Source organism: Nicotiana sylvestris, chromosome 1 (assembly GCF_000393655.2).
Source record: "Nicotiana sylvestris chromosome 1, ASM39365v2, whole genome shotgun sequence".
Classification (NCBI taxonomy): Eukaryota; Viridiplantae; Streptophyta; class Magnoliopsida; order Solanales; family Solanaceae; genus Nicotiana; species Nicotiana sylvestris.
The window spans coordinates 133,836,550-133,854,115 of NC_091057.1; the positions used below are offsets into that span (position 1 = coordinate 133,836,550).

The 17,566-nt window shown below is 35.3% G+C and overlaps 4 protein-coding genes across 5 annotated transcripts; 1 reads left to right on the forward strand and 3 right to left on the reverse strand.

Moving 5' to 3' along the window:
* Positions 1-1,086: 1,086 nt before the first annotated feature.
* Positions 1,087-4,842, forward strand: LOC104249802 (calreticulin). The gene is made up of 14 exons (XM_009806291.2): positions 1,087-1,244; positions 2,122-2,229; positions 2,337-2,529; positions 2,631-2,889; positions 2,976-3,032; positions 3,126-3,173; positions 3,261-3,347; positions 3,427-3,484; positions 3,576-3,643; positions 3,764-3,859; positions 3,933-3,980; positions 4,239-4,268; positions 4,413-4,490; positions 4,593-4,842. The coding sequence occupies exons 1-14, from the start codon at positions 1,136-1,138 to the stop codon at positions 4,602-4,604; spliced, it is 1,251 nt and encodes a 416-aa protein (XP_009804593.1). The 5' UTR covers positions 1,087-1,135; the 3' UTR covers positions 4,605-4,842.
* A 617-nt stretch (positions 4,843-5,459) lies between these two features.
* On the reverse strand, positions 5,460-8,771 carry LOC104249800 (histidine kinase CKI1-like). Its single transcript, XM_009806290.2, has 4 exons — positions 8,408-8,771; positions 7,218-7,792; positions 5,879-6,958; positions 5,460-5,757 (listed from the first exon to the last, which is right to left on the reverse strand). The coding sequence occupies exons 1-4, from the start codon at positions 8,751-8,753 to the stop codon at positions 5,548-5,550; spliced, it is 2,211 nt and encodes a 736-aa protein (XP_009804592.2). The 5' UTR covers positions 8,754-8,771; the 3' UTR covers positions 5,460-5,547.
* Positions 8,772-9,128: 357 nt separating this feature from the next.
* On the reverse strand, positions 9,129-11,303 carry LOC138874632 (histidine kinase CKI1-like). The gene is made up of 3 exons (XM_070153405.1): positions 11,193-11,303; positions 10,574-10,795; positions 9,129-9,851 (listed from the first exon to the last, which is right to left on the reverse strand). The coding sequence occupies exons 1-3, from the start codon at positions 11,253-11,255 to the stop codon at positions 9,129-9,131; spliced, it is 1,008 nt and encodes a 335-aa protein (XP_070009506.1). The 5' UTR covers positions 11,256-11,303.
* Positions 11,304-13,532: 2,229 nt separating this feature from the next.
* On the reverse strand, positions 13,533-15,876 carry LOC104249799 (universal stress protein A-like protein). 2 transcript variants are annotated; one of them, XM_009806288.2, is made up of 4 exons: positions 15,406-15,876; positions 15,196-15,302; positions 14,981-15,099; positions 13,533-13,807 (listed from the first exon to the last, which is right to left on the reverse strand). In XM_009806288.2, the coding sequence occupies exons 1-4, from the start codon at positions 15,605-15,607 to the stop codon at positions 13,711-13,713; spliced, it is 525 nt and encodes a 174-aa protein (XP_009804590.1). In that variant the 5' UTR covers positions 15,608-15,876; the 3' UTR covers positions 13,533-13,710. The 2 variants fall into 2 exon arrangements, with proteins under 2 accessions (XP_009804590.1, XP_009804591.1); XM_009806289.2 differs by having other exon boundaries at positions 15,427-15,853.
* Between the last annotated feature and the right edge of the window lie 1,690 nt (positions 15,877-17,566).

Below are 17,566 nucleotides of genomic sequence, written 5' to 3' on the forward strand. Positions count from 1 at the left end.
TCGACGTTTTCGAAGTCTACGAATCAGCTACAATATTTTCAGACGTAACGTTTGAAATATCCATGGAAGCAAATAGATTGACTTTTATGGTTGAAATATCTTCTTTTATATCAGAAATATTTTCAGACGTAACGTTTTTATTTTTAGTTGTTGACCAAACTTTTGCAGCAATTGATGTTGGCAAAGAGAGTCTTCACTGTTAAAAATATAAAGATTCCTTTTCTTTGATTAGCTACTTTAGTCTGAATTCATCGGATCAATTGATTTTATGGCTCTTTACAAACTTAGTTTTAATTTTATGATCCTATTTTTTTTTATACATGAAAAATTTATTTTTACACATATTAAATCTGTGTTTTACACATAAAATATGTAAAAAAGATCGTTTTCTTAAATTATAAATTGTAAAGGCACATGATGAATAAATAGCAGGAACTCATCCATCTACAAATTTTTGCAATTTCCACAAAAAACAATGTGAAAAAGTAATTAACTTTGGGGTTCTTCTAAAGGATCTTTACGCAAATAACCGAATAGATTCATTGTTTACTTTTATTATGTATACACTATATAATTATTATACATGTACTATACTTATTTTATACCTCCAAAAGTTATTTTTAATTGAAGAGGTTGGGTTGACAACTATTTAGGTTAATTGACTTTTTAGGAATTCACCCTTTTTTAGCTTCAATCTCAAAAGGTAAATAGAAAAACAGAAAGAATAAAATCATTTTGATTGTACAAGTGCTAATTATTCTTTTAGTAAACAATAAATTCTAAGATTAATAGAATCGTTATATGCACGCCATTGTATGCGAAATTCATGTGAAAGAAAAAAGAGAGCAAAAAACCAATGGCTAAATTCGTTATTTTGAAAAAACCATCGCACAAGTGCCAACTTAATTGTGGTCACTTTCAACTCGTGGAGATACCCAACAAGCTTCAGCCACGTCAAGTCAATGACACTCTAATTACAAATGCCTCTTTTTAATTCGTCCACGTCATCGAACGTAGACACGTCGGACTAAGACCAAACGCTGCCCTACGTATCTACCAAAATCCTCTCGCCAGTATAAAAGAGCATTCATCAGAGATCTTTTAGAGTCAGTATTTCGATCTCACAACAGTGGCCATGGCTACTCAACGAAGGGCAAACCCTAGCTCTCTCCATCTAATTACTGTATTCTCTCTGCTTGTCGCTGTCGTCTCCGCCGAGGTCTTCTTCGAGGAGAGTTTCAACGGTAATTTTCTTCATTCTCTCTCTTTTCGTCACTTTAATTGATCGCTATCATTTGAATGAATTTTGGTACTACATTTGATTTGGAGGGTGAAAATCCGAATTTAATTGGGGTTTTTAGTGTGATCTGAGAGGAGCTTGAAATTTCGAGGTAGATCTGTGAATTTTAATGTGATAGGAGTAGATCGGAATGTTTTTTTTTTCACGTGTTAAGTTTTTTGCATTTTATATTTGTGATTATTACTTGATTTATTGAATGATACTTAATCTGATTGCTATCGGGTATCTGTAGCTTTTCTCACGGAAATGTACGTTGCATTTTGTGCTTTTGTTCGTCTGGTGGCATGTGATGAAATTGGAAGTTTATTCATGTAAACGAACTAAATTCGTAATTGTTAGATCTCATCCGGTTTTCTGTATTATTAAAAAATCATGGCTTAAAGCTCCGCATAACTAATATTAGATCTTTATATAATGTTATACAGAATAAATATTGGAACACAAACATGATTATTAGTAATAAATGGATCAAATTAATTCTTGACTTTTCTGTATTATAATTAGTGCGCCATATACGGTCTTGACTTTAGTTGGCCAGTCTACTGCATATGGTTGATGTGTATATGTTTGTTGAGTCTGCAATCAAAATAGTTAGCATCAATTAACTAAATGTTTGGCTGAATAGCAATCAATACTTACTGTTCGATCCTGAATACATTTTAGTGTTGCATTAAGTTACTTAATTAGTGTGAAGTCAATGCTTGTATGCTGATATTCTGTGGTCTGCTCTGCTACAATGCAAATTGCCAAGTATAAATGGTTCAAATTATTATTCGATTTTTAGCACTGGGGCTAATAAGGTTTTCTTCTTGAACTTTTAGATGGTTGGGAAAGCAGGTGGGTGAAATCTGAATGGAAGAAAGATGAAAACATGGCTGGAGAGTGGAATCACACATCTGGCAAGTGGAATGGAGACGCTAATGACAAAGGTCCGTGATTTATTCAAACTATAAACCTTTTGATATCTAAATCTAGTTAACAGGAGCTGAATAATGATATATTTAACTAACTCTTATTTGTTTCTGCACTGCGGCAGGTATCCAAACCAGTGAAGACTACAGGTTCTTTGCCATTTCAGCTGAGTTCCCTGAATTTAGCAACAAGGGAAAAAACTTAGTGTTCCAGTTCTCTGTGAAGCATGAGCAGAAGCTTGACTGTGGTGGTGGGTACATGAAGTTGCTTAGTGGGGACGTTGACCAAAAGAAATTCGGTGGTGACACTCCCTACAGGTAACACATCTTATTTTCTTGCTACTTGAAGTATTTTTTTCCTTTGAAAAATGTGTTGTCATTCAGATGAATTTACTTTTTGATATATGTTTTCCATACAGCATCATGTTTGGCCCAGACATCTGTGGCTACAGCACCAAGAAGGTCCATGCTATTCTCACTTATAATGACACAAACCACTTGATCAAGAAGGAAGTACCTTGTGAGACTGATCAACTGACCCATGTCTACACTTTCATCCTCCGCCCTGATGCTACATACAGCATTCTCATTGATAATGTGGAGAAACAGTCTGGTAGCTTGTACTCTGATTGGGACCTTCTCCCACCAAAGACAATCAAGGATCCAAGTGCCAAGAAGGTAATTGACAGTAAATCACATTTTCATGGTCAATTGATGTTTATCTTTTTTGTGGTGTTAATGATCAAGCTACATGTTTATGGCAGCCTGAAGATTGGGATGAGAAGGAATTCATTGATGATCCTGAGGATAAGAAGCCAGAGGTATCCTTCTTAATTTGTTTGTGGGTTTGTCTTTGCCATAATTTGAAATTAGAGGAAGATGACAATCAACAAATTCAATTTCTATAAATGCAGGGCTATGATGACATTCCAGAAGAGATAACTGATCCTGATGCCAAGAAGGTAACCACTAACCAGTTGAGATTTGCTTATACAAGTTTGGAATTAGAGTAAAATATTTTAATTTCTGATGGATTTTTATATTTGCAGCCAGAGGACTGGGATGATCAAGAAGATGGTGAATGGACAGCCCCAACCATTCCCAACCCCGAGTACAAGGGCCCATGGAAGCCAAAGGTTTGTGGAGTCAACACATTTAAGCTGAATGACTTATGCCAGAGTATGATACCTAATGCTTAGTCATTCATTTTTTCAGAAAATTAAGAACCCCAACTACAAGGGGAAGTGGAAGGCTCCTTTGATTGACAACCCAGGTTCTTTCAGTTGTCTATACAACATTTGTGTATTTTTTATGAGGAATTTAATATCATAATTGTTAATATCTATGTTTGTTTTAATCTGTAGACTTCAAGGATGACCCAGATCTCTATGTTTTCCCAAATCTGAAGTATGTGGGAGTTGAACTGTGGCAAGTAAGAAAGTTTCCTTTTCTTGTGTTATCTGGCTGTACTCCCAGTAGCAGTTTGATTTACTGTATATGCACTTATTCCTCCATGGCATCTTTTTGACTGGAAGTGTAATATATTTTGCAGGTGAAATCTGGAACCTTGTTTGACAATATTGTCATATGCGACGATCCAGAGTATGCCAAGGCAATTGCTGAAGAAACATGGGGAAAGCAGAAGGATGTATGTAGTTCCCTTACGTGAATCGTAGTAGAAATGTTGAGTCTTAGTATCTTACATTATCTTGATTATGCAGGCGGAAAAGGCTGCTTTTGAGGAAGCAGAAAAGAAGAGAGAGGAGGAGGTAATAACTGATTTATTCTTTGTGCTGATTTATTTCTTATTCCACAATAAGTTCTCTTAGGCATCAATGTCAAACTGATATGCAAATTAAGCAGTTCTTAGCTACAGATAGGTGGGAAATATGCACCACTTGACCTCCCCCCCCCTGTAATTCAGATCCTCTGTTTATGCTAGTTTTGCATCTGTGGTAACTTTGCCTGTGTTCTTTTTTCCTGTGTGTTTCTTGATTTCTTCTGACCCAATTTAAATCTCTGTTCAGGAATCAAAGGCTGCTCCAGCTGATTCTGATGTAAGCCTTTAAATTTTCTTTGAATTTGCTTCCTTCGAATTCTCCTTACCTATGTCGCAGCATTCAATACCCTTCCCTACCCTTCCATCAGGAAGCTGAGTTCTTCCTCTATCTTGCCCTTATGGTGTGAACATGTTTTTCCAGGCCGAGGAAGATGATGATGCCGATGATGATTCTGATGATGCTGATGACAAGTCGGAGTCCAAGGATGATGAAGCGCATGTAAGAATTGTATCTTGTTTAAGTTTCAAGCAGAGCTAGCAGCCGCACTTTTCTTCTTGTTCTTAATCTGACTGCATATATTCTCCTGAACCTGTTTTGCAGGATGAACTGTAAGGGCCAAGCATTTTGATTTAAGCTGACAAAGATGCTAGCAAGATGAGTTACGTGGCAGTTCTTACCCCCCCCCCCAAACCCCCTTTTCCCCCTTTCTATTAGTGAATTGTAGCCCCTTTCCATTTTTAGCAAAAAGACACAGATTTGAGGGTGGCTGATTGCTTTGATGTCATTGGGACTCGGCCAATAGGAAACATGTTTGATTTTGATTAGAATCTACTAAATAGTTTTGAATTTACACCAGCGTGAATTTTCCCCTCGTTTTCTATTCGACTGGCTCCTTGGCAGTTGGCACTATTGTTGACCTTTCTGCTGTTGTTTTTTTTACTGCCTGAAGCACCATCTGAGAAGCTTAAATCATTAATCATGTGTAACATAAATTTGCTTGAAAACTTTCCGAGCAAGCTTAAATCATTAATCATCGTTTATTTCTATCCTGAAATAATGATGGTCATCTACCGGCGAGGAAAATGTCATTTAAGAGGCAGTTTGTGTGTGGAGGAGTTAATTTGTGTGGTACCCTTTGCTCTCCGATAAACTAGATACCGTGAATTTCAACCTTAAGCAATGAACGCTTAGCCCTTATAATATTGAGGTTATCATTTTAGTTTTGCTGTATCATCTTAAAATAAAGTTAGTTGTCACAAAACTAATACGAGAGCTTGCTTTTGTATTTAAAAGATCATGTGATCAATAGCTTATATATAGATTGGTCGACATGTATTGATTGCTTGCTTGCCATCAGCAGTGGAATTTTCCTTCATCTTCTTTCTTCCTCTTTCTTTTTCATTTCCTCCAAATCTTGTATGTTAACATCGATCACCTCAAGCAAGAGCGATGCTGCTGTTACAATTTTTTTTTGTATGAACTAAAGGCTAAGGTAGGTAGATATTAAAAATCATATTCCACAGATATATTTCATTCTAATGGGAAAAAACGTCGTTCAAAACTGGATGTTGTTGATGAGATCATACAACTGTTGAACATTTAAAGGTTTAGTCAAGTGAAAATCCATTCCAGCATCTTTGATATGCAACTTCATCTCATCATCCATAGTATGGGCAGTCAATGCAATTATGGGAATGTGAATGCCATGCTTCTTCTCCTCCACTCGTATAAGCCTTGTTGCCTCATACCCACTCATAACCGGCATCTGCATTCATAAACATATCAAACTATTTAAGTTGGAAAAAAAATCCATAAACATATAACATTTACAACATTTATTTGTAAAAATTAGTAAAGCGGAAAAGAGGTAAGTGTAGAAATGTCACCTCACAGTCCATCAATATAAAATCATAGGTTCTGTTGGAATCATCATAACCTTCAGACATGTCTTTCAAAGATTTCAAAACCTTATCACAGGCATCTTTTCCATTCTCAGAAACATCAACATCTGCTCCTAATTTTTGAAGAGACTTGGAAGCATACATGCGCAATATGGGCTGATCATCAACCACCAAAACCTTCTTTCCTTTGAAGTCCTTGCTAGTACTACTCCTTTTGTTACAATCATTTATCACAATCTCCTCGAGTTGGCACTTAGGTAAGGCATCTGAATCCAATTCTTGGAATTCGATTTCTTGATCCGTCTTAGTCCTATCATGTTGGATTGAACTATTTCGATACTCAGATAGAAGCCTAAGCACTTCATATAAACGTTTGCCATGTAATGGCTTTTGAAAAACATAATCAAAAGGAGGAAGCGGTGGTTGGCTGCTGCTGCTTACATGATCTTGCAACAACACAACCTTGCAACTAAGATTCTGCAAATCTTTCTTGAAATTAACCACCGGTGAACTCAATTCTGAGAGAGGTCCTGCCTGAGAATCAATAATGATAATTATGAAATTCGATGAGCCATTGGAATTAGACCTTTTGCAATGAGGGATGGCTTGATCATGTGTGTCCTTTGTGCCTGAAGCCACTTCATTTGTATCACCAGAGGTTAAATTCAAATTTACCTCAAATTTCTCAAGGGAACTAGAGGAAAGGTCTAACTTTCTTTTTATTCTATCAAGCGTCTGAACAAATTCGTTAATTTTACCCACCTCTGAAACTTTTATGTTCATTTTGCTAATCGCTCTGCTTAAAACTTTTCTCCTTTTTTCTTCAACTAGGAATAGGACAACATGATATCCCTCTGATCTAGATGGAGATGACCGAAATGGCAGTCCCAAGTGATGGTAAAGATAACTGCGAAGGCCATGATTTTGCGTATTGGTTTCTTGTTCCTCAGCTTCAACAACAGATACTGGAACACAACTAGTCAGAAATATGTTGAATTGGAAGCGAGTGCCTCTTTCTCCATCCTCTTTGTCAACAATCTTGATCTCTCCCCCCATCAGATGCACCTGTCATATAACAACCAATGATTTATTTACACCAAATTAAGGGTAAACATAATCATATCTAGAGCTTTATATTTATTTTTTGTCATTTACATGGCCTCCTTTTGATGATGTGTTGTTCAATTATGTACTCTACAATCAGAACCAAAGCGATTACAGCAGAATGCTTGGATCTCTTTACTCAAAGAATGTACTTTTCCAAGTATTGTTATTTCATTCCATATTAAAATTGTTGAAGGAAACGGCCAGTTAAGTTACTCACCATCGATTGAACAATGCCTAGTCCCAAGCCATAACCTTCTTCTCCATAAGTTGTTTCTTTCACCTGAACAAAGTTCTCAAAGACATGTTTTTGTTTATCTTTCGGAATCCCCACACCTGTGTCATCCACCTCAAATGTGAATTCCATGCAATTGGGATTCTTTTGAATTGCTGGAAATTCATTCAACGTATTGCAGCAACACTTTTGCTTCGTGCACAATCTTGTCAAGCAGTTCAACGGACTATGCCGATTACAAACAATAAGGGCATTGTCTTTACTTGGTTTGCTCACAGAAACTTTGACGGAGATATGGCCTTCTGAGGTAAATTTGATAGCATTGGTAACCAAATTACTTACTATCTGCATAATTTTCACTTTGTCACCTTTCACTGAGCGAAACGTTGAAAGAGACCCATCACCAGGGTCAAGTACCAAATCCACTCCCTTCTCTATGGCTCTATGATAATGCAAATCAACTATGTTCTCGAGGAGTTCTGCCAGATCGAACTCTTCTACCTTGAGTGGCATTTTACCAGCTTCAATCTTGCTCGCGTCCAGAACAGAATTTAATATGCCTGAAACAATTTCAGCAAAATAGAGTTCTACAAATTATACCAGTGGTGACCATATATTGAACCCTCTATATTTAGAACTTAGGCCAAGTCAAAGGTTAACAGTATATTAAATTCTAAGGTAGTTGTATCTAGTAACGAATCATCTTGGAGGAAAGCCAAACAAGTACCATTGCGTGAATTTGTCACTTCCAGTGAGGGTGACAAATGGTAGTATTACTAGTATTATTGCTTGTGTTTTCACGATAAGTAGCTTTCGTTCTTGAGAGAAAGACTATGTTCATTGTTTTAAAGGTCAAATTCTATATAATTCATTAACTTCCCCTTATTACTAGCCAGAGTTCGTACACAGAGATTAAAAACCCTTACAAAAATTTTGATTCCTCAAAAATTTGTCAAGTTCATTGCCCATTCTACAATTTTGTTGGCGCATGAAAGTTTATACTTAGTACAAGTTTTTATTAATATTTAACAGGTCAAGTGCTTCAATATCTAGAAAATGATCATCATTAAGTTCGGTGAGGTATAAAAGGCTTTCAATTTCACCCATAAAACTTGTTCGTGTGAGGGAAAAATAGAAATAAAACAAAACAGAAATATAGCATATATAGGACATACCTAAAAGGCTTGTGGTTTCATTATTGATGAGCTGCAGGTTAGATGCAGTCTCAGAATCTGGGGATGCCTCATTCAGACAGTGGTTTATCAGACAAGTTATAATTCCAAAACCATTACGAATGTCATGACTTGCAGCAGCAAATGCGAGACTCTTTGTTATACTTTTCCTCTCTGCTTGATTAGTTGATTCCACTTGTTTGATCAGAGCAGCACACAAAAACATCTCTCTTTTTGCAGCTTTGAAGACTATGATAATGAAAGCACATAGCGAAACTACTACAATAACAAACAAGAACACAAGCAGCAAATATGCTTGCGCGCTTTGCCTTAGGACATTACTTCCCATTCCTTGAGCACTGAACGCCACAGTGTACACCTAAAAACAAAACAAAAGCCAATTAGTCTTTTGAAGGTTCATTTTTTATTGTTCTAGGCTACTCCAATAGTAATTTATTGATTATTCCGTTTAAATTTTTGATTAATCGAAGTATTGTTTCATTTGATCTTCAATCTCTCCAGTATTCTTCCATTTCAACATTCAACGTGTCAGAAAAGAATCAAATCAATCAATGATTGTACTTAATAGTCTAGAATGCACGCTCCTTACAGAAATATGACTCAGTTTAGACAAATCTCGATATATATCTTGAACAAAACACGTAACACAAGATACAACATAGTAGCCAGGGGCAGATATTCTGCACTTTGAGACTTCACTAATTCAAAATGGTGACATATAAAGTAATTGATCAAGGCATACCGATTCGAGTCCAGCTATTTCAATGACAGAGCAGTAGAATACGAAATTATTCTCCTTGATTTTCACTTCAAACTGTCCCCTTTCTCCATTTACCAGCTTGCAAGACTGGTTGCCACTCAAATCGTCACGAGAACCATTCAAGTTCTTGAATTGCACAGAAACAGTACCATTATACACGATTATGCTGGTATGAGGAATCTTTGTGTCCACAATTACTTGACCATTGTTACTAGCCAGGTGAAAATCCGCACCGTAAAAATTTAAGGCGGAAAATCTGTCATCCACATATTGTACTGGAAACCCCACAGAGATCTTACCTCTTCCATCCATTGTGGCTGTATTGAAAAATAATTCCCTCTTGGCCTTGTTCAAACCAGTGCTAATAGAGGACTGAGATGCATACCCCATTGTTCCTTTTAAGGATTCTTTAGACCAGCCTAGAGTCTCAACGACAACTGTTTTTGTATCAACAACCACTGGTTGCCCATAAAGCATCCCCGTGTCACGATTCACTGGCTGACTATACCATACTGCAGATGAAGTATTGGAAAACACTGCAAAAGTTTGGTCCTCGTCGTGGCCTTCTTCAGTGTAAAAAGCGAGCATTAGCCTATCTTGTCCCACGTATGAGACTTGTGATACGAATGGGATTGTTGAAAGTGACAAAAACAAAAGAGGTGCTACCTAAACATCAACAAACCAACAATACATGAGTTTTCTTGTCAACTGAAAGTTGTCCAAATGAGCAAGAAAAAATGTTGAACTAGTGCCAAGTTTCAACAATTGGTTCTCAGGTTATACTTTTGTACTCTAACTATTAGTATTCATTTGATTCATAAGCGTTGAACTATTTTTTGCCGGCAATCAACCTAGCTCAATCCCTTTTTATCTAGACCCTGAACTAGTAGCGAAATTAAGAACTCTAAAGGGGATTTAGAAAAATGTAAAAATGTCAATATAGCTTTTTAACTGAGGGGATTCAGTTCAACCCCTAGTCATTGGGAGTGGTCATGTTTTACACACTCACACAAGTGGAGCCTATGTTGCACGGGCACTCCGAAAATGCTATTGTGATCTTGTTGGATCCTCCAAAAATACATGACTTTTGGAGGATCCAACACACACCTGTCGCCATTTTTTAAAGAGTCCGAGTAACATAGATTGGAGCTGCTCTAACTATTTTTTAAACGGGTAGTCTCTCATAAAACACGTAAATTTGCTGCAACCAACTTCATTTTAACACGTCGAGCTGATATTCTCACCACCTGACAATGAACACTACTTGAAATAATTCCTGTAAACTACAAGGAACAAGTTCTTTCTTGCTACCTCATCAAACTTGCAAACTCCGGAATATATAAAAGCATCAAAAGGGAAAAAGGAAATTGAGGAAATTGTTTATTTACCTTAGTTTGGATTTCGGTGAAGGGTAACTGAGTTCCATTGAGAGATGAACTTAGACCTCTAGCCAAGCTTGATGCTGAGTAATTTAGGGGAAGAAACATATTGGCAGTGTGTTCAATCTGTGAAAATGTTTTATTTCTCAATTGTTCTGATAGCATGTTCACATGGCGTTCACTCTGATTTTTCATCATAGACAACTTCATAAATATGTAAATTGCCACTCCCTGCAATGAAATTCAACGGAAAAAACGATATTACTACAAATTATATTATCTTGCCAATTTCGAAGATTCAACAAACATATATTTTGACCAACTTTTCAAAACACTTCCTAACTATGTTTCATTGCTAGAACTATTCCTAATTTTTTTGTTTAATCATCTGAAATCCACTGGCTCGACCAGTTCTACTTTGCACCGTAGAAAGCTCACTTTGGCAGCTCCCTACCAAAGGGAACTTCATTCCCTGGACTCAAACCGATACCTCTGATTAAGGGTTGAGTAAAATTTATCATTCCACCACACATGTTGGTTATAATATATTCCTAATTCATTTGACCTAAAGTAATTAATATTGAGACCAACAAAAAAGTAAAGATATACATTATTGAAAGGTACTTACAAGGAGAATGAGGAAGAAAACATGACGTAACACATTGCAGGAGTAAAGCTTCATCCGCTGCATTGTGTACTTCCGATGTCTACAATTTCTCAATTTGACAATCAGTGCACAACGTACTCCCTAACATATAGAAAATTTATTGCTCAACTTTTTATAACAATTGAGTAATAAACAAAATAAACGATCGAGTTATTAACTGTATTGCATGTATTAGGATACTAGTATTGATCAATTGTTTACTTGATTCACAAAGACGAAACATATATAACCTACAAACAACAACAAATTCAGTGAGTGAGGTCTGAGGAAGGTAGTGTATACGCAGCCTTACCCCTACCTTGCAACGATTTCCGATAGACCCTCGACTCAAGCAAATCACGAAACATATATAATCTAATCCTACAATACTTTTTTAAAATTCTAGTACTCTTTAGAGTCCATTAAGGCATTAACCAATACAAATTAAAGTCATTTTGATGCATTTAAAGATCAAACTAGTAAAAAGCAGGGTTCGAATAGGAGAATTAAGAAGAGATAAAAGGAAACAACTACAACAAGAAGTTTGAGCATTGGCTTACCCAAAGCAATGCCCTGCGAGGAAGAAGGACATAGAGACGTTAAGCTGAAACAGATTCATTTTGTATTTTTATTTACTTGGTTTTGGGTTGGGGAAGATCACAGGCTATAAGAGCTCTAATTGACTTGAGATACCATGCAAAGTGTAAAACTTGTCATAGATAAGCAATAACTCTCTTATGTGTATCCCAATTTATGTGGACTTTTTAGACTTTAGTTGTAACACTTACGAAGATAGAATTGTTATCATTACCGTGAAAATAATATTTTAAGTACAGTTTTGGCTTAGCTCTGGAAGGGAAATACTTATGTTCACTTTAATTTAATATATGTAGCCTTATTGTAGGTAGTTTTAATACTCCTTTAAGTCTTTTTTTTACGGCAAAGGACCTGATATATTCCTTTATTTTCATTTATTATTTAATCTCGTCCCCCATTATACTTTTTAGTTATATTTGTCCCTTGCCGTCTGTTAATGTTCTAAATTTACCTTTCTTTTGATGAAATTTACACGTGGCACCCCTCTGAATGAAATATCCATTTCCACTATTTTTTATGTATAAATTTTTAATGAATCTTCTCATATTTTTGTCTATTTTGAACAGGTATAGCTTTTCAACAAAATGATAATTTTTGAGTGGAAAACACTCTACTCTTGCTTTCTCTAGAGTTCCCTTGTAAGAGAGAGAGAAACAGAGAGAGATGACTCGTTCGAACCCATTGTAGTATGCTTGAATCTAACTGGGGTTCGCGTTGGTGGAGGAACTGAATCGGAAAAAAGAGGGATTCTAGTTATAAGATATCTAATAAAATCGTCGCTGGAATTGAGATCTTATTCAAAGAGAAAGATCTCAAATATCTGGAGTTTCTTTTTGTATATTTAATCCGCAAGGACCATAATTGAGAATTGTTTGTAGCAGAAAAAGAACCCAATTTCTCCATTTTCTAACCACAAAAAAAGAGCCCAAATATTAGAAAGAGATAATTCGTTTGAACACATTGTAGCAGAAAAATGTTTGAAGAGTGGCTTAAGTTAGACTAACTGCGTTTTACATGACACTCATTTTAACGCAATCCACATTAACTGAAACGTTTCTTGTATTATAGAAACTGCATAACTACTATCTATCTCTGTTTCAATTGATGAACATATTTATTTTTTAGTGCATGCCAAAAAAAAGTGACCACTTTTCATATTTGGAAACAATTTATGTTATACAATAATTTATAGCCGCACAAAATATATGTATCTTATTTTATACCACAAGTTCAAAAAATTTCTCTTTTTTCTTAAATTTAGTGAAAATCTAGCCAGTTTTCGGACTGGTAATCAAAAAATAGCCAGCGTTTGCAAAGTCATTGAAAAATTAGCCACTATTTTGCTGCAACACGGAAAGTTCCAGCATAATATACTAGAGATTGGTGCACCTGTGTATAAACTTCTCGTATATTATGCTGGAACTCCAATACACGAAAAGTTCCAGCATAATATACTGGAGATTGGAGCACATGTGTATGAACTTCCAGCATATTATGCTGGACCTGTACATTATGCTGGAATATTTTTCGAATTTTGAACAATGTTTTCATTCAGAATATTCATTGCATGACGAATGGCTAAATTTCGATTACTTTTGAATCTGTGACTATTTTTTAATTACCACTTGTAAATCTATGAATTTCACCCGTCAAGTCAAATAGGTTCACATGAATTGAAACGGGGGCCAGTATGTGAACCAAGGGTTTCCTTGCCAATGCTAGTCATGCAAAAATGGTTGCCCGAACAAAAGGCAAATAAATTTGAAAAGCAATCATACAATCATTCTGCAAGTTTAATCCAAAAGTACATAAATCAAGGTAAACAAGAAAAAGAAAAACTACAACAAAATCACAGAACCCTGCTTATTTACATTACACAAACAAATTCAATAACGTACAAAATCTATTTGCTGCTGCCATTGGTTTTTGGCTTTTTCACTATTAAAACTGGACACTTGACATTCTGTGCACAGTGGTTGCTCACACTCCCAAGAAATGCCCTGTATTTAGATCAACATTAAAACCCTAGACACCATTACATAAGCATGAAAAAATGCATAATCTACTATGATAGTATTCTTCTTTCTACCTTTTTTTTTTTCAATTCACTGTGAAATGTTTGTTATTTTCCTTGTCATTAGATGTAATGAAAAATAATTCAGATAGAATCACGTAGAGGTTGCAAAATGATTAAAAGAAAATAGTTAACCACTCATATTATCCACTAAAAAATGAGTTAAATAATGAACTTTTTAAAAACGGATCAAATAGAGATAAGAACCATATTATCCATTTAGAAAATAGATAACTAATGAGTCTAACTTTTACATTTGTAAAGTCTCAAATTGGAGGTTCCTCAAGTTAGGGAGACTAAGAAGTGATCATTATGCAAGAAATCATGGATAATATGGTTACCCATATTACCAGCCAATTAACCTGTTTTTTATCCGTATTAAATATGTTAAATATCCGTATTAACATAAAGGGTGTATTTGGTACGAAAAGGGTAGAAAATGTTGAAAAAGAGTTTTGGAAAATGTTCTTTGGAGGAAATATTTTCCAAACCATTTAAGCCAACCAAACATGAAAAAATTGGAAAATATTTTTCCCATACCAAACACACCCAATATGCATAACTAATAAATTTCCAGGATTGTTTGCAACAGATTATGTTAACTACCAAACGAGAAAGTAATTAGTACTTCCTAATGTCTCATTTTATATGAGAGTCTTTTTTATAATTTGTTCTGAAAAGACCGACATTTTTTATATTAGGACACTAATTTCAAATACTCTCACTTTTATTCTTAATACAATGTTTATGAGTTCTGACCATAAGATTCTGGAAATACTTTTATTATGCTATACATATTTAGCTTATTTGATGTTAAAGTTTGTCATTTTTTTTCAAATTCAATATTAAAAACTAAAGCAATCACCAAGAAATGCAATGGAATGATGCAAACTTTAGGGCAATGAATTTAGAATATCAAATGGCTATAAGTGAAAAAAGTACTACTCCCCATTCAATTTAGATAAGGTAATTTGTCTCGCCATGGAGTTTAAGGAAAAAAAAAAAGACTTCTCGATAAAAGTAAAATGAAGAGTTTAAAATTAAATTATTTTTAATTGTACCGTTTAAATTGAAATAGAGGTAGTAGTAAAAAGCGTACCTCTTGATGACACCATAGCCATGGCTTCCCATGACGAGCATGTCGACATGTAACCTTTCCGCCGCCTGACAAATCACGTCCCTTGCATCACCGCGCTCCACTATCGTCTCTACCTTAACCTGAATACAACCCAACACAGACAAACATTACCTTTAAGTCTCCATATTGACCAATTTAACCTTCATTCATCAGTAAATTTACAAAAACGGACTAACCCCATCCAAGTCCTTGCAAAGTCGTTTCGCCTTCTCCATAACACACTGTGCTACATCATTACTGTACCTCTCCATCGTCGCCAATATATCAGATGAAAACAAATACCCTGAGATTTTAAAAAATTTACCAAACCCGCCATTCAATTAATCAGATAATTAATTAATACTCTCGAAATGATCATCAATTACCTAATGAATGAAATATTATACCTTCAGGGCTGTCTTTCTCACCTGTTCCGTCCAAGGAAGAGTAAACAGCTCGAGGAGGTATGGAGTAGAGGAGGATAAGGGCATCATTGGTATTTCCTCCAGTGAATATGTTCTCTATACACCATGAAAGGGCGTAGGTGCTCTCCTCGCTCTCATCAACGGCCACCAAGATCTTCCGCGCCTTTGCTGCCACGTCAGCCATCCCAATATTTGACCTCACAACGATGATTGATTGAAGAAATTTTGAGTGTCTTTGGACTTTTAGCTGAAAATGGAAAGTGAGCGAATCAATTGAAGATATTTATAGCGTTGTCAGTGTATGGGAGTCTTGAGGAATTGTATGGGTTATCAATGGAGGGCTGTAGCCGGTGGATTGAAAAACCTGTTGGCGGTTTGTGGATTTTGTGCTGGCGGCTTTTGGGTGGGTCTTTGGTTTTGAGTTGGTCACTTTGCCTATTTAAATTGATTGATGCTTTTGTCCTTTTTTTTTTTTTTTTTTGCTTTATTTTTTTTTATATACTTTTGTCCTCTTTTGCCACTTTCCTTTCTGTCCCTGTTTTTCTTTTCTTTTCTTTTTTTCTCTCTTTTACTTTCCCGTATTATTATCCGTTATTTTGTGTACACGATCCAAGGAAAAGGATCACAAAAGAATTGATGCGACATATGGAAGAAATTATCTCGGAATTATAATTTCAAGACTAATTTATGTCATATGGAAGAGTGAGATAAAATAAGATATTTTAGATTAAGTCTGTGATTAAATTTATACTATTTCATTGGAGGTATAATTTTATCCCAGGATAAATTTATATCTCCAACCAAACACGATATAAATTTAATCTCACATCTTATTTCACTTTATCCCTTGTACCAAACAACCTTGAAGGTTTAAGGCTTGAGTTAGCTTTAAAATTATAAAGTCCAATATCATACTTAATTTTTATACGTAACTATTGAATTGAGAACTTTTTATTTTAACTTTCGTTTGATCTATTTGTCTATGTAGATCAGTTGATAATAGGCTTATTTGCATTGTGTTGGAAGAATTTTTTGACGCATTTTAATTGTTGACTTTTTAAAAATTACATTTACTTTTTACCTAATTGAAGTTAATATTCTTTTTATCCATCAAAACATTCATTAATTTAACTGGATTTTATGATAGTCCTAACCCTTTGAGCAAAAGTTCTGGATGTTATGTTATATTTTCGCCCAGAAATATGAAATGGATTTGACACTGCATCAACTTATTGGACATCAAACTGAAAATTTTCCACCAAAAAGATTAATACGAAGATCTGTTAACAGCGTTCCATGATAAATGAAGCCTATCCTAATGAAAAACAACACACTCGGCAGAAATTGTAATTTCTATTCCACTTTAAGATATCAGGTAAAACTGGCTGACTTATTTCACAACACACATACTGACCTATTGACTTTAGCAAACAAAACTGAACAGTCTCAAACTACGAAGAGGGAAATAATGCCAAAAATGATGTTAAATATGTAGACTACTATGTTTCGTATTCAGTACACCTGAAGTTAAGACTTACTAATTGAGTATTGAACTAAGTCTAATTCAAAAACCAGTATAAAGCACCCACACTATGCCATACCTATTTTATACAGACATATCAAGGCAAATCAAGAGTTTATACAACATAGCTCAAAAATTACCACCAATTTCCCTAACTTCACCAATCACTAAAAGAAGAGTTTCTCTATAAAGAGCAATTAAGCACATCTAGGTATTCCTCATTCGTTGTAGTTTTCAGTTGAATATAGCAGGCCAAGGAATGTCCCATTCAGAGTGGGCTGGATTTTTTTGGATTGTTCACTCCCTTCCCCGGACCCTGCGTCCACACAGGATGCTTCGTGCACCGGGCTATTCTTTTTTTTTTTTGGTGTAATAGACAACTGATGAGTTGTCCGAAAGAAACCAGATTCTGAGTGTTGATATCAAGATATGAGAATTTTTTAGGAAAAGAATAAATGGCTACAAAATATACAAGCCCACAAAAGTGAATGATTAGACAATCAGGAACTCTATAACACAATTCTATTGTCCTGGATTCAGAGAAAATCCTCTTTTTCCTATTAAGAGAAAATTCGTCCAAGAAAAAAAGGATGTTGATAGGTTCAATAGTGAGACAGCCAA

Excerpts from the sequence above, each read along its gene's own strand:
- LOC104249802 (XM_009806291.2), top strand. The coding sequence starts at position 1,136 with ATGGCTACTCAACGAAGGGCAAACCCTAGCTCTCTCCATCTAATTACT. Across the intron at positions 2,890-2,975 it reads AGGATCCAAGTGCCAAGAAG|CCTGAAGATTGGGATGAGAA; the intron begins GTAATTGACAGT and ends TGTTTATGGCAG. Across the intron at positions 3,860-3,932 it reads CATGGGGAAAGCAGAAGGAT|GCGGAAAAGGCTGCTTTTGA; the intron begins GTATGTAGTTCC and ends TTGATTATGCAG.
- LOC104249800 (XM_009806290.2), bottom strand. The coding sequence starts at position 8,753 with ATGGGAAGTAATGTCCTAAGGCAAAGCGCGCAAGCATATTTGCTGCTT. Across the intron at positions 7,793-8,407 it reads TGAAACCACAAGCCTTTTAG|GCATATTAAATTCTGTTCTG; the intron begins GTATGTCCTATA and ends AAATTGTTTCAG. Across the intron at positions 5,758-5,878 it reads TTATATTGATGGACTGTGAG|ATGCCGGTTATGAGTGGGTA; the intron begins GTGACATTTCTA and ends TTATGAATGCAG.
- LOC138874632 (XM_070153405.1), bottom strand. The coding sequence starts at position 11,255 with ATGCAGCGGATGAAGCTTTACTCCTGCAATGTGTTACGTCATGTTTTC. Across the intron at positions 10,796-11,192 it reads TTTTCTTCCTCATTCTCCTT|GGAGTGGCAATTTACATATT; the intron begins GTAAGTACCTTT and ends ATTTCATTGCAG. Across the intron at positions 9,852-10,573 it reads TCACCGAAATCCAAACTAAG|GTAGCACCTCTTTTGTTTTT; the intron begins GTAAATAAACAA and ends GTTGATGTTTAG.
- LOC104249799 (XM_009806288.2), bottom strand. The coding sequence starts at position 15,607 with ATGGCTGACGTGGCAGCAAAGGCGCGGAAGATCTTGGTGGCCGTTGAT. Across the intron at positions 15,100-15,195 it reads TTTGCAAGGACTTGGATGGG|GTTAAGGTAGAGACGATAGT; the intron begins GTTAGTCCGTTT and ends GGTTGTATTCAG. Across the intron at positions 13,808-14,980 it reads GGCTATGGTGTCATCAAGAG|GGCATTTCTTGGGAGTGTGA; the intron begins GTACGCTTTTTA and ends ATCTAAATACAG.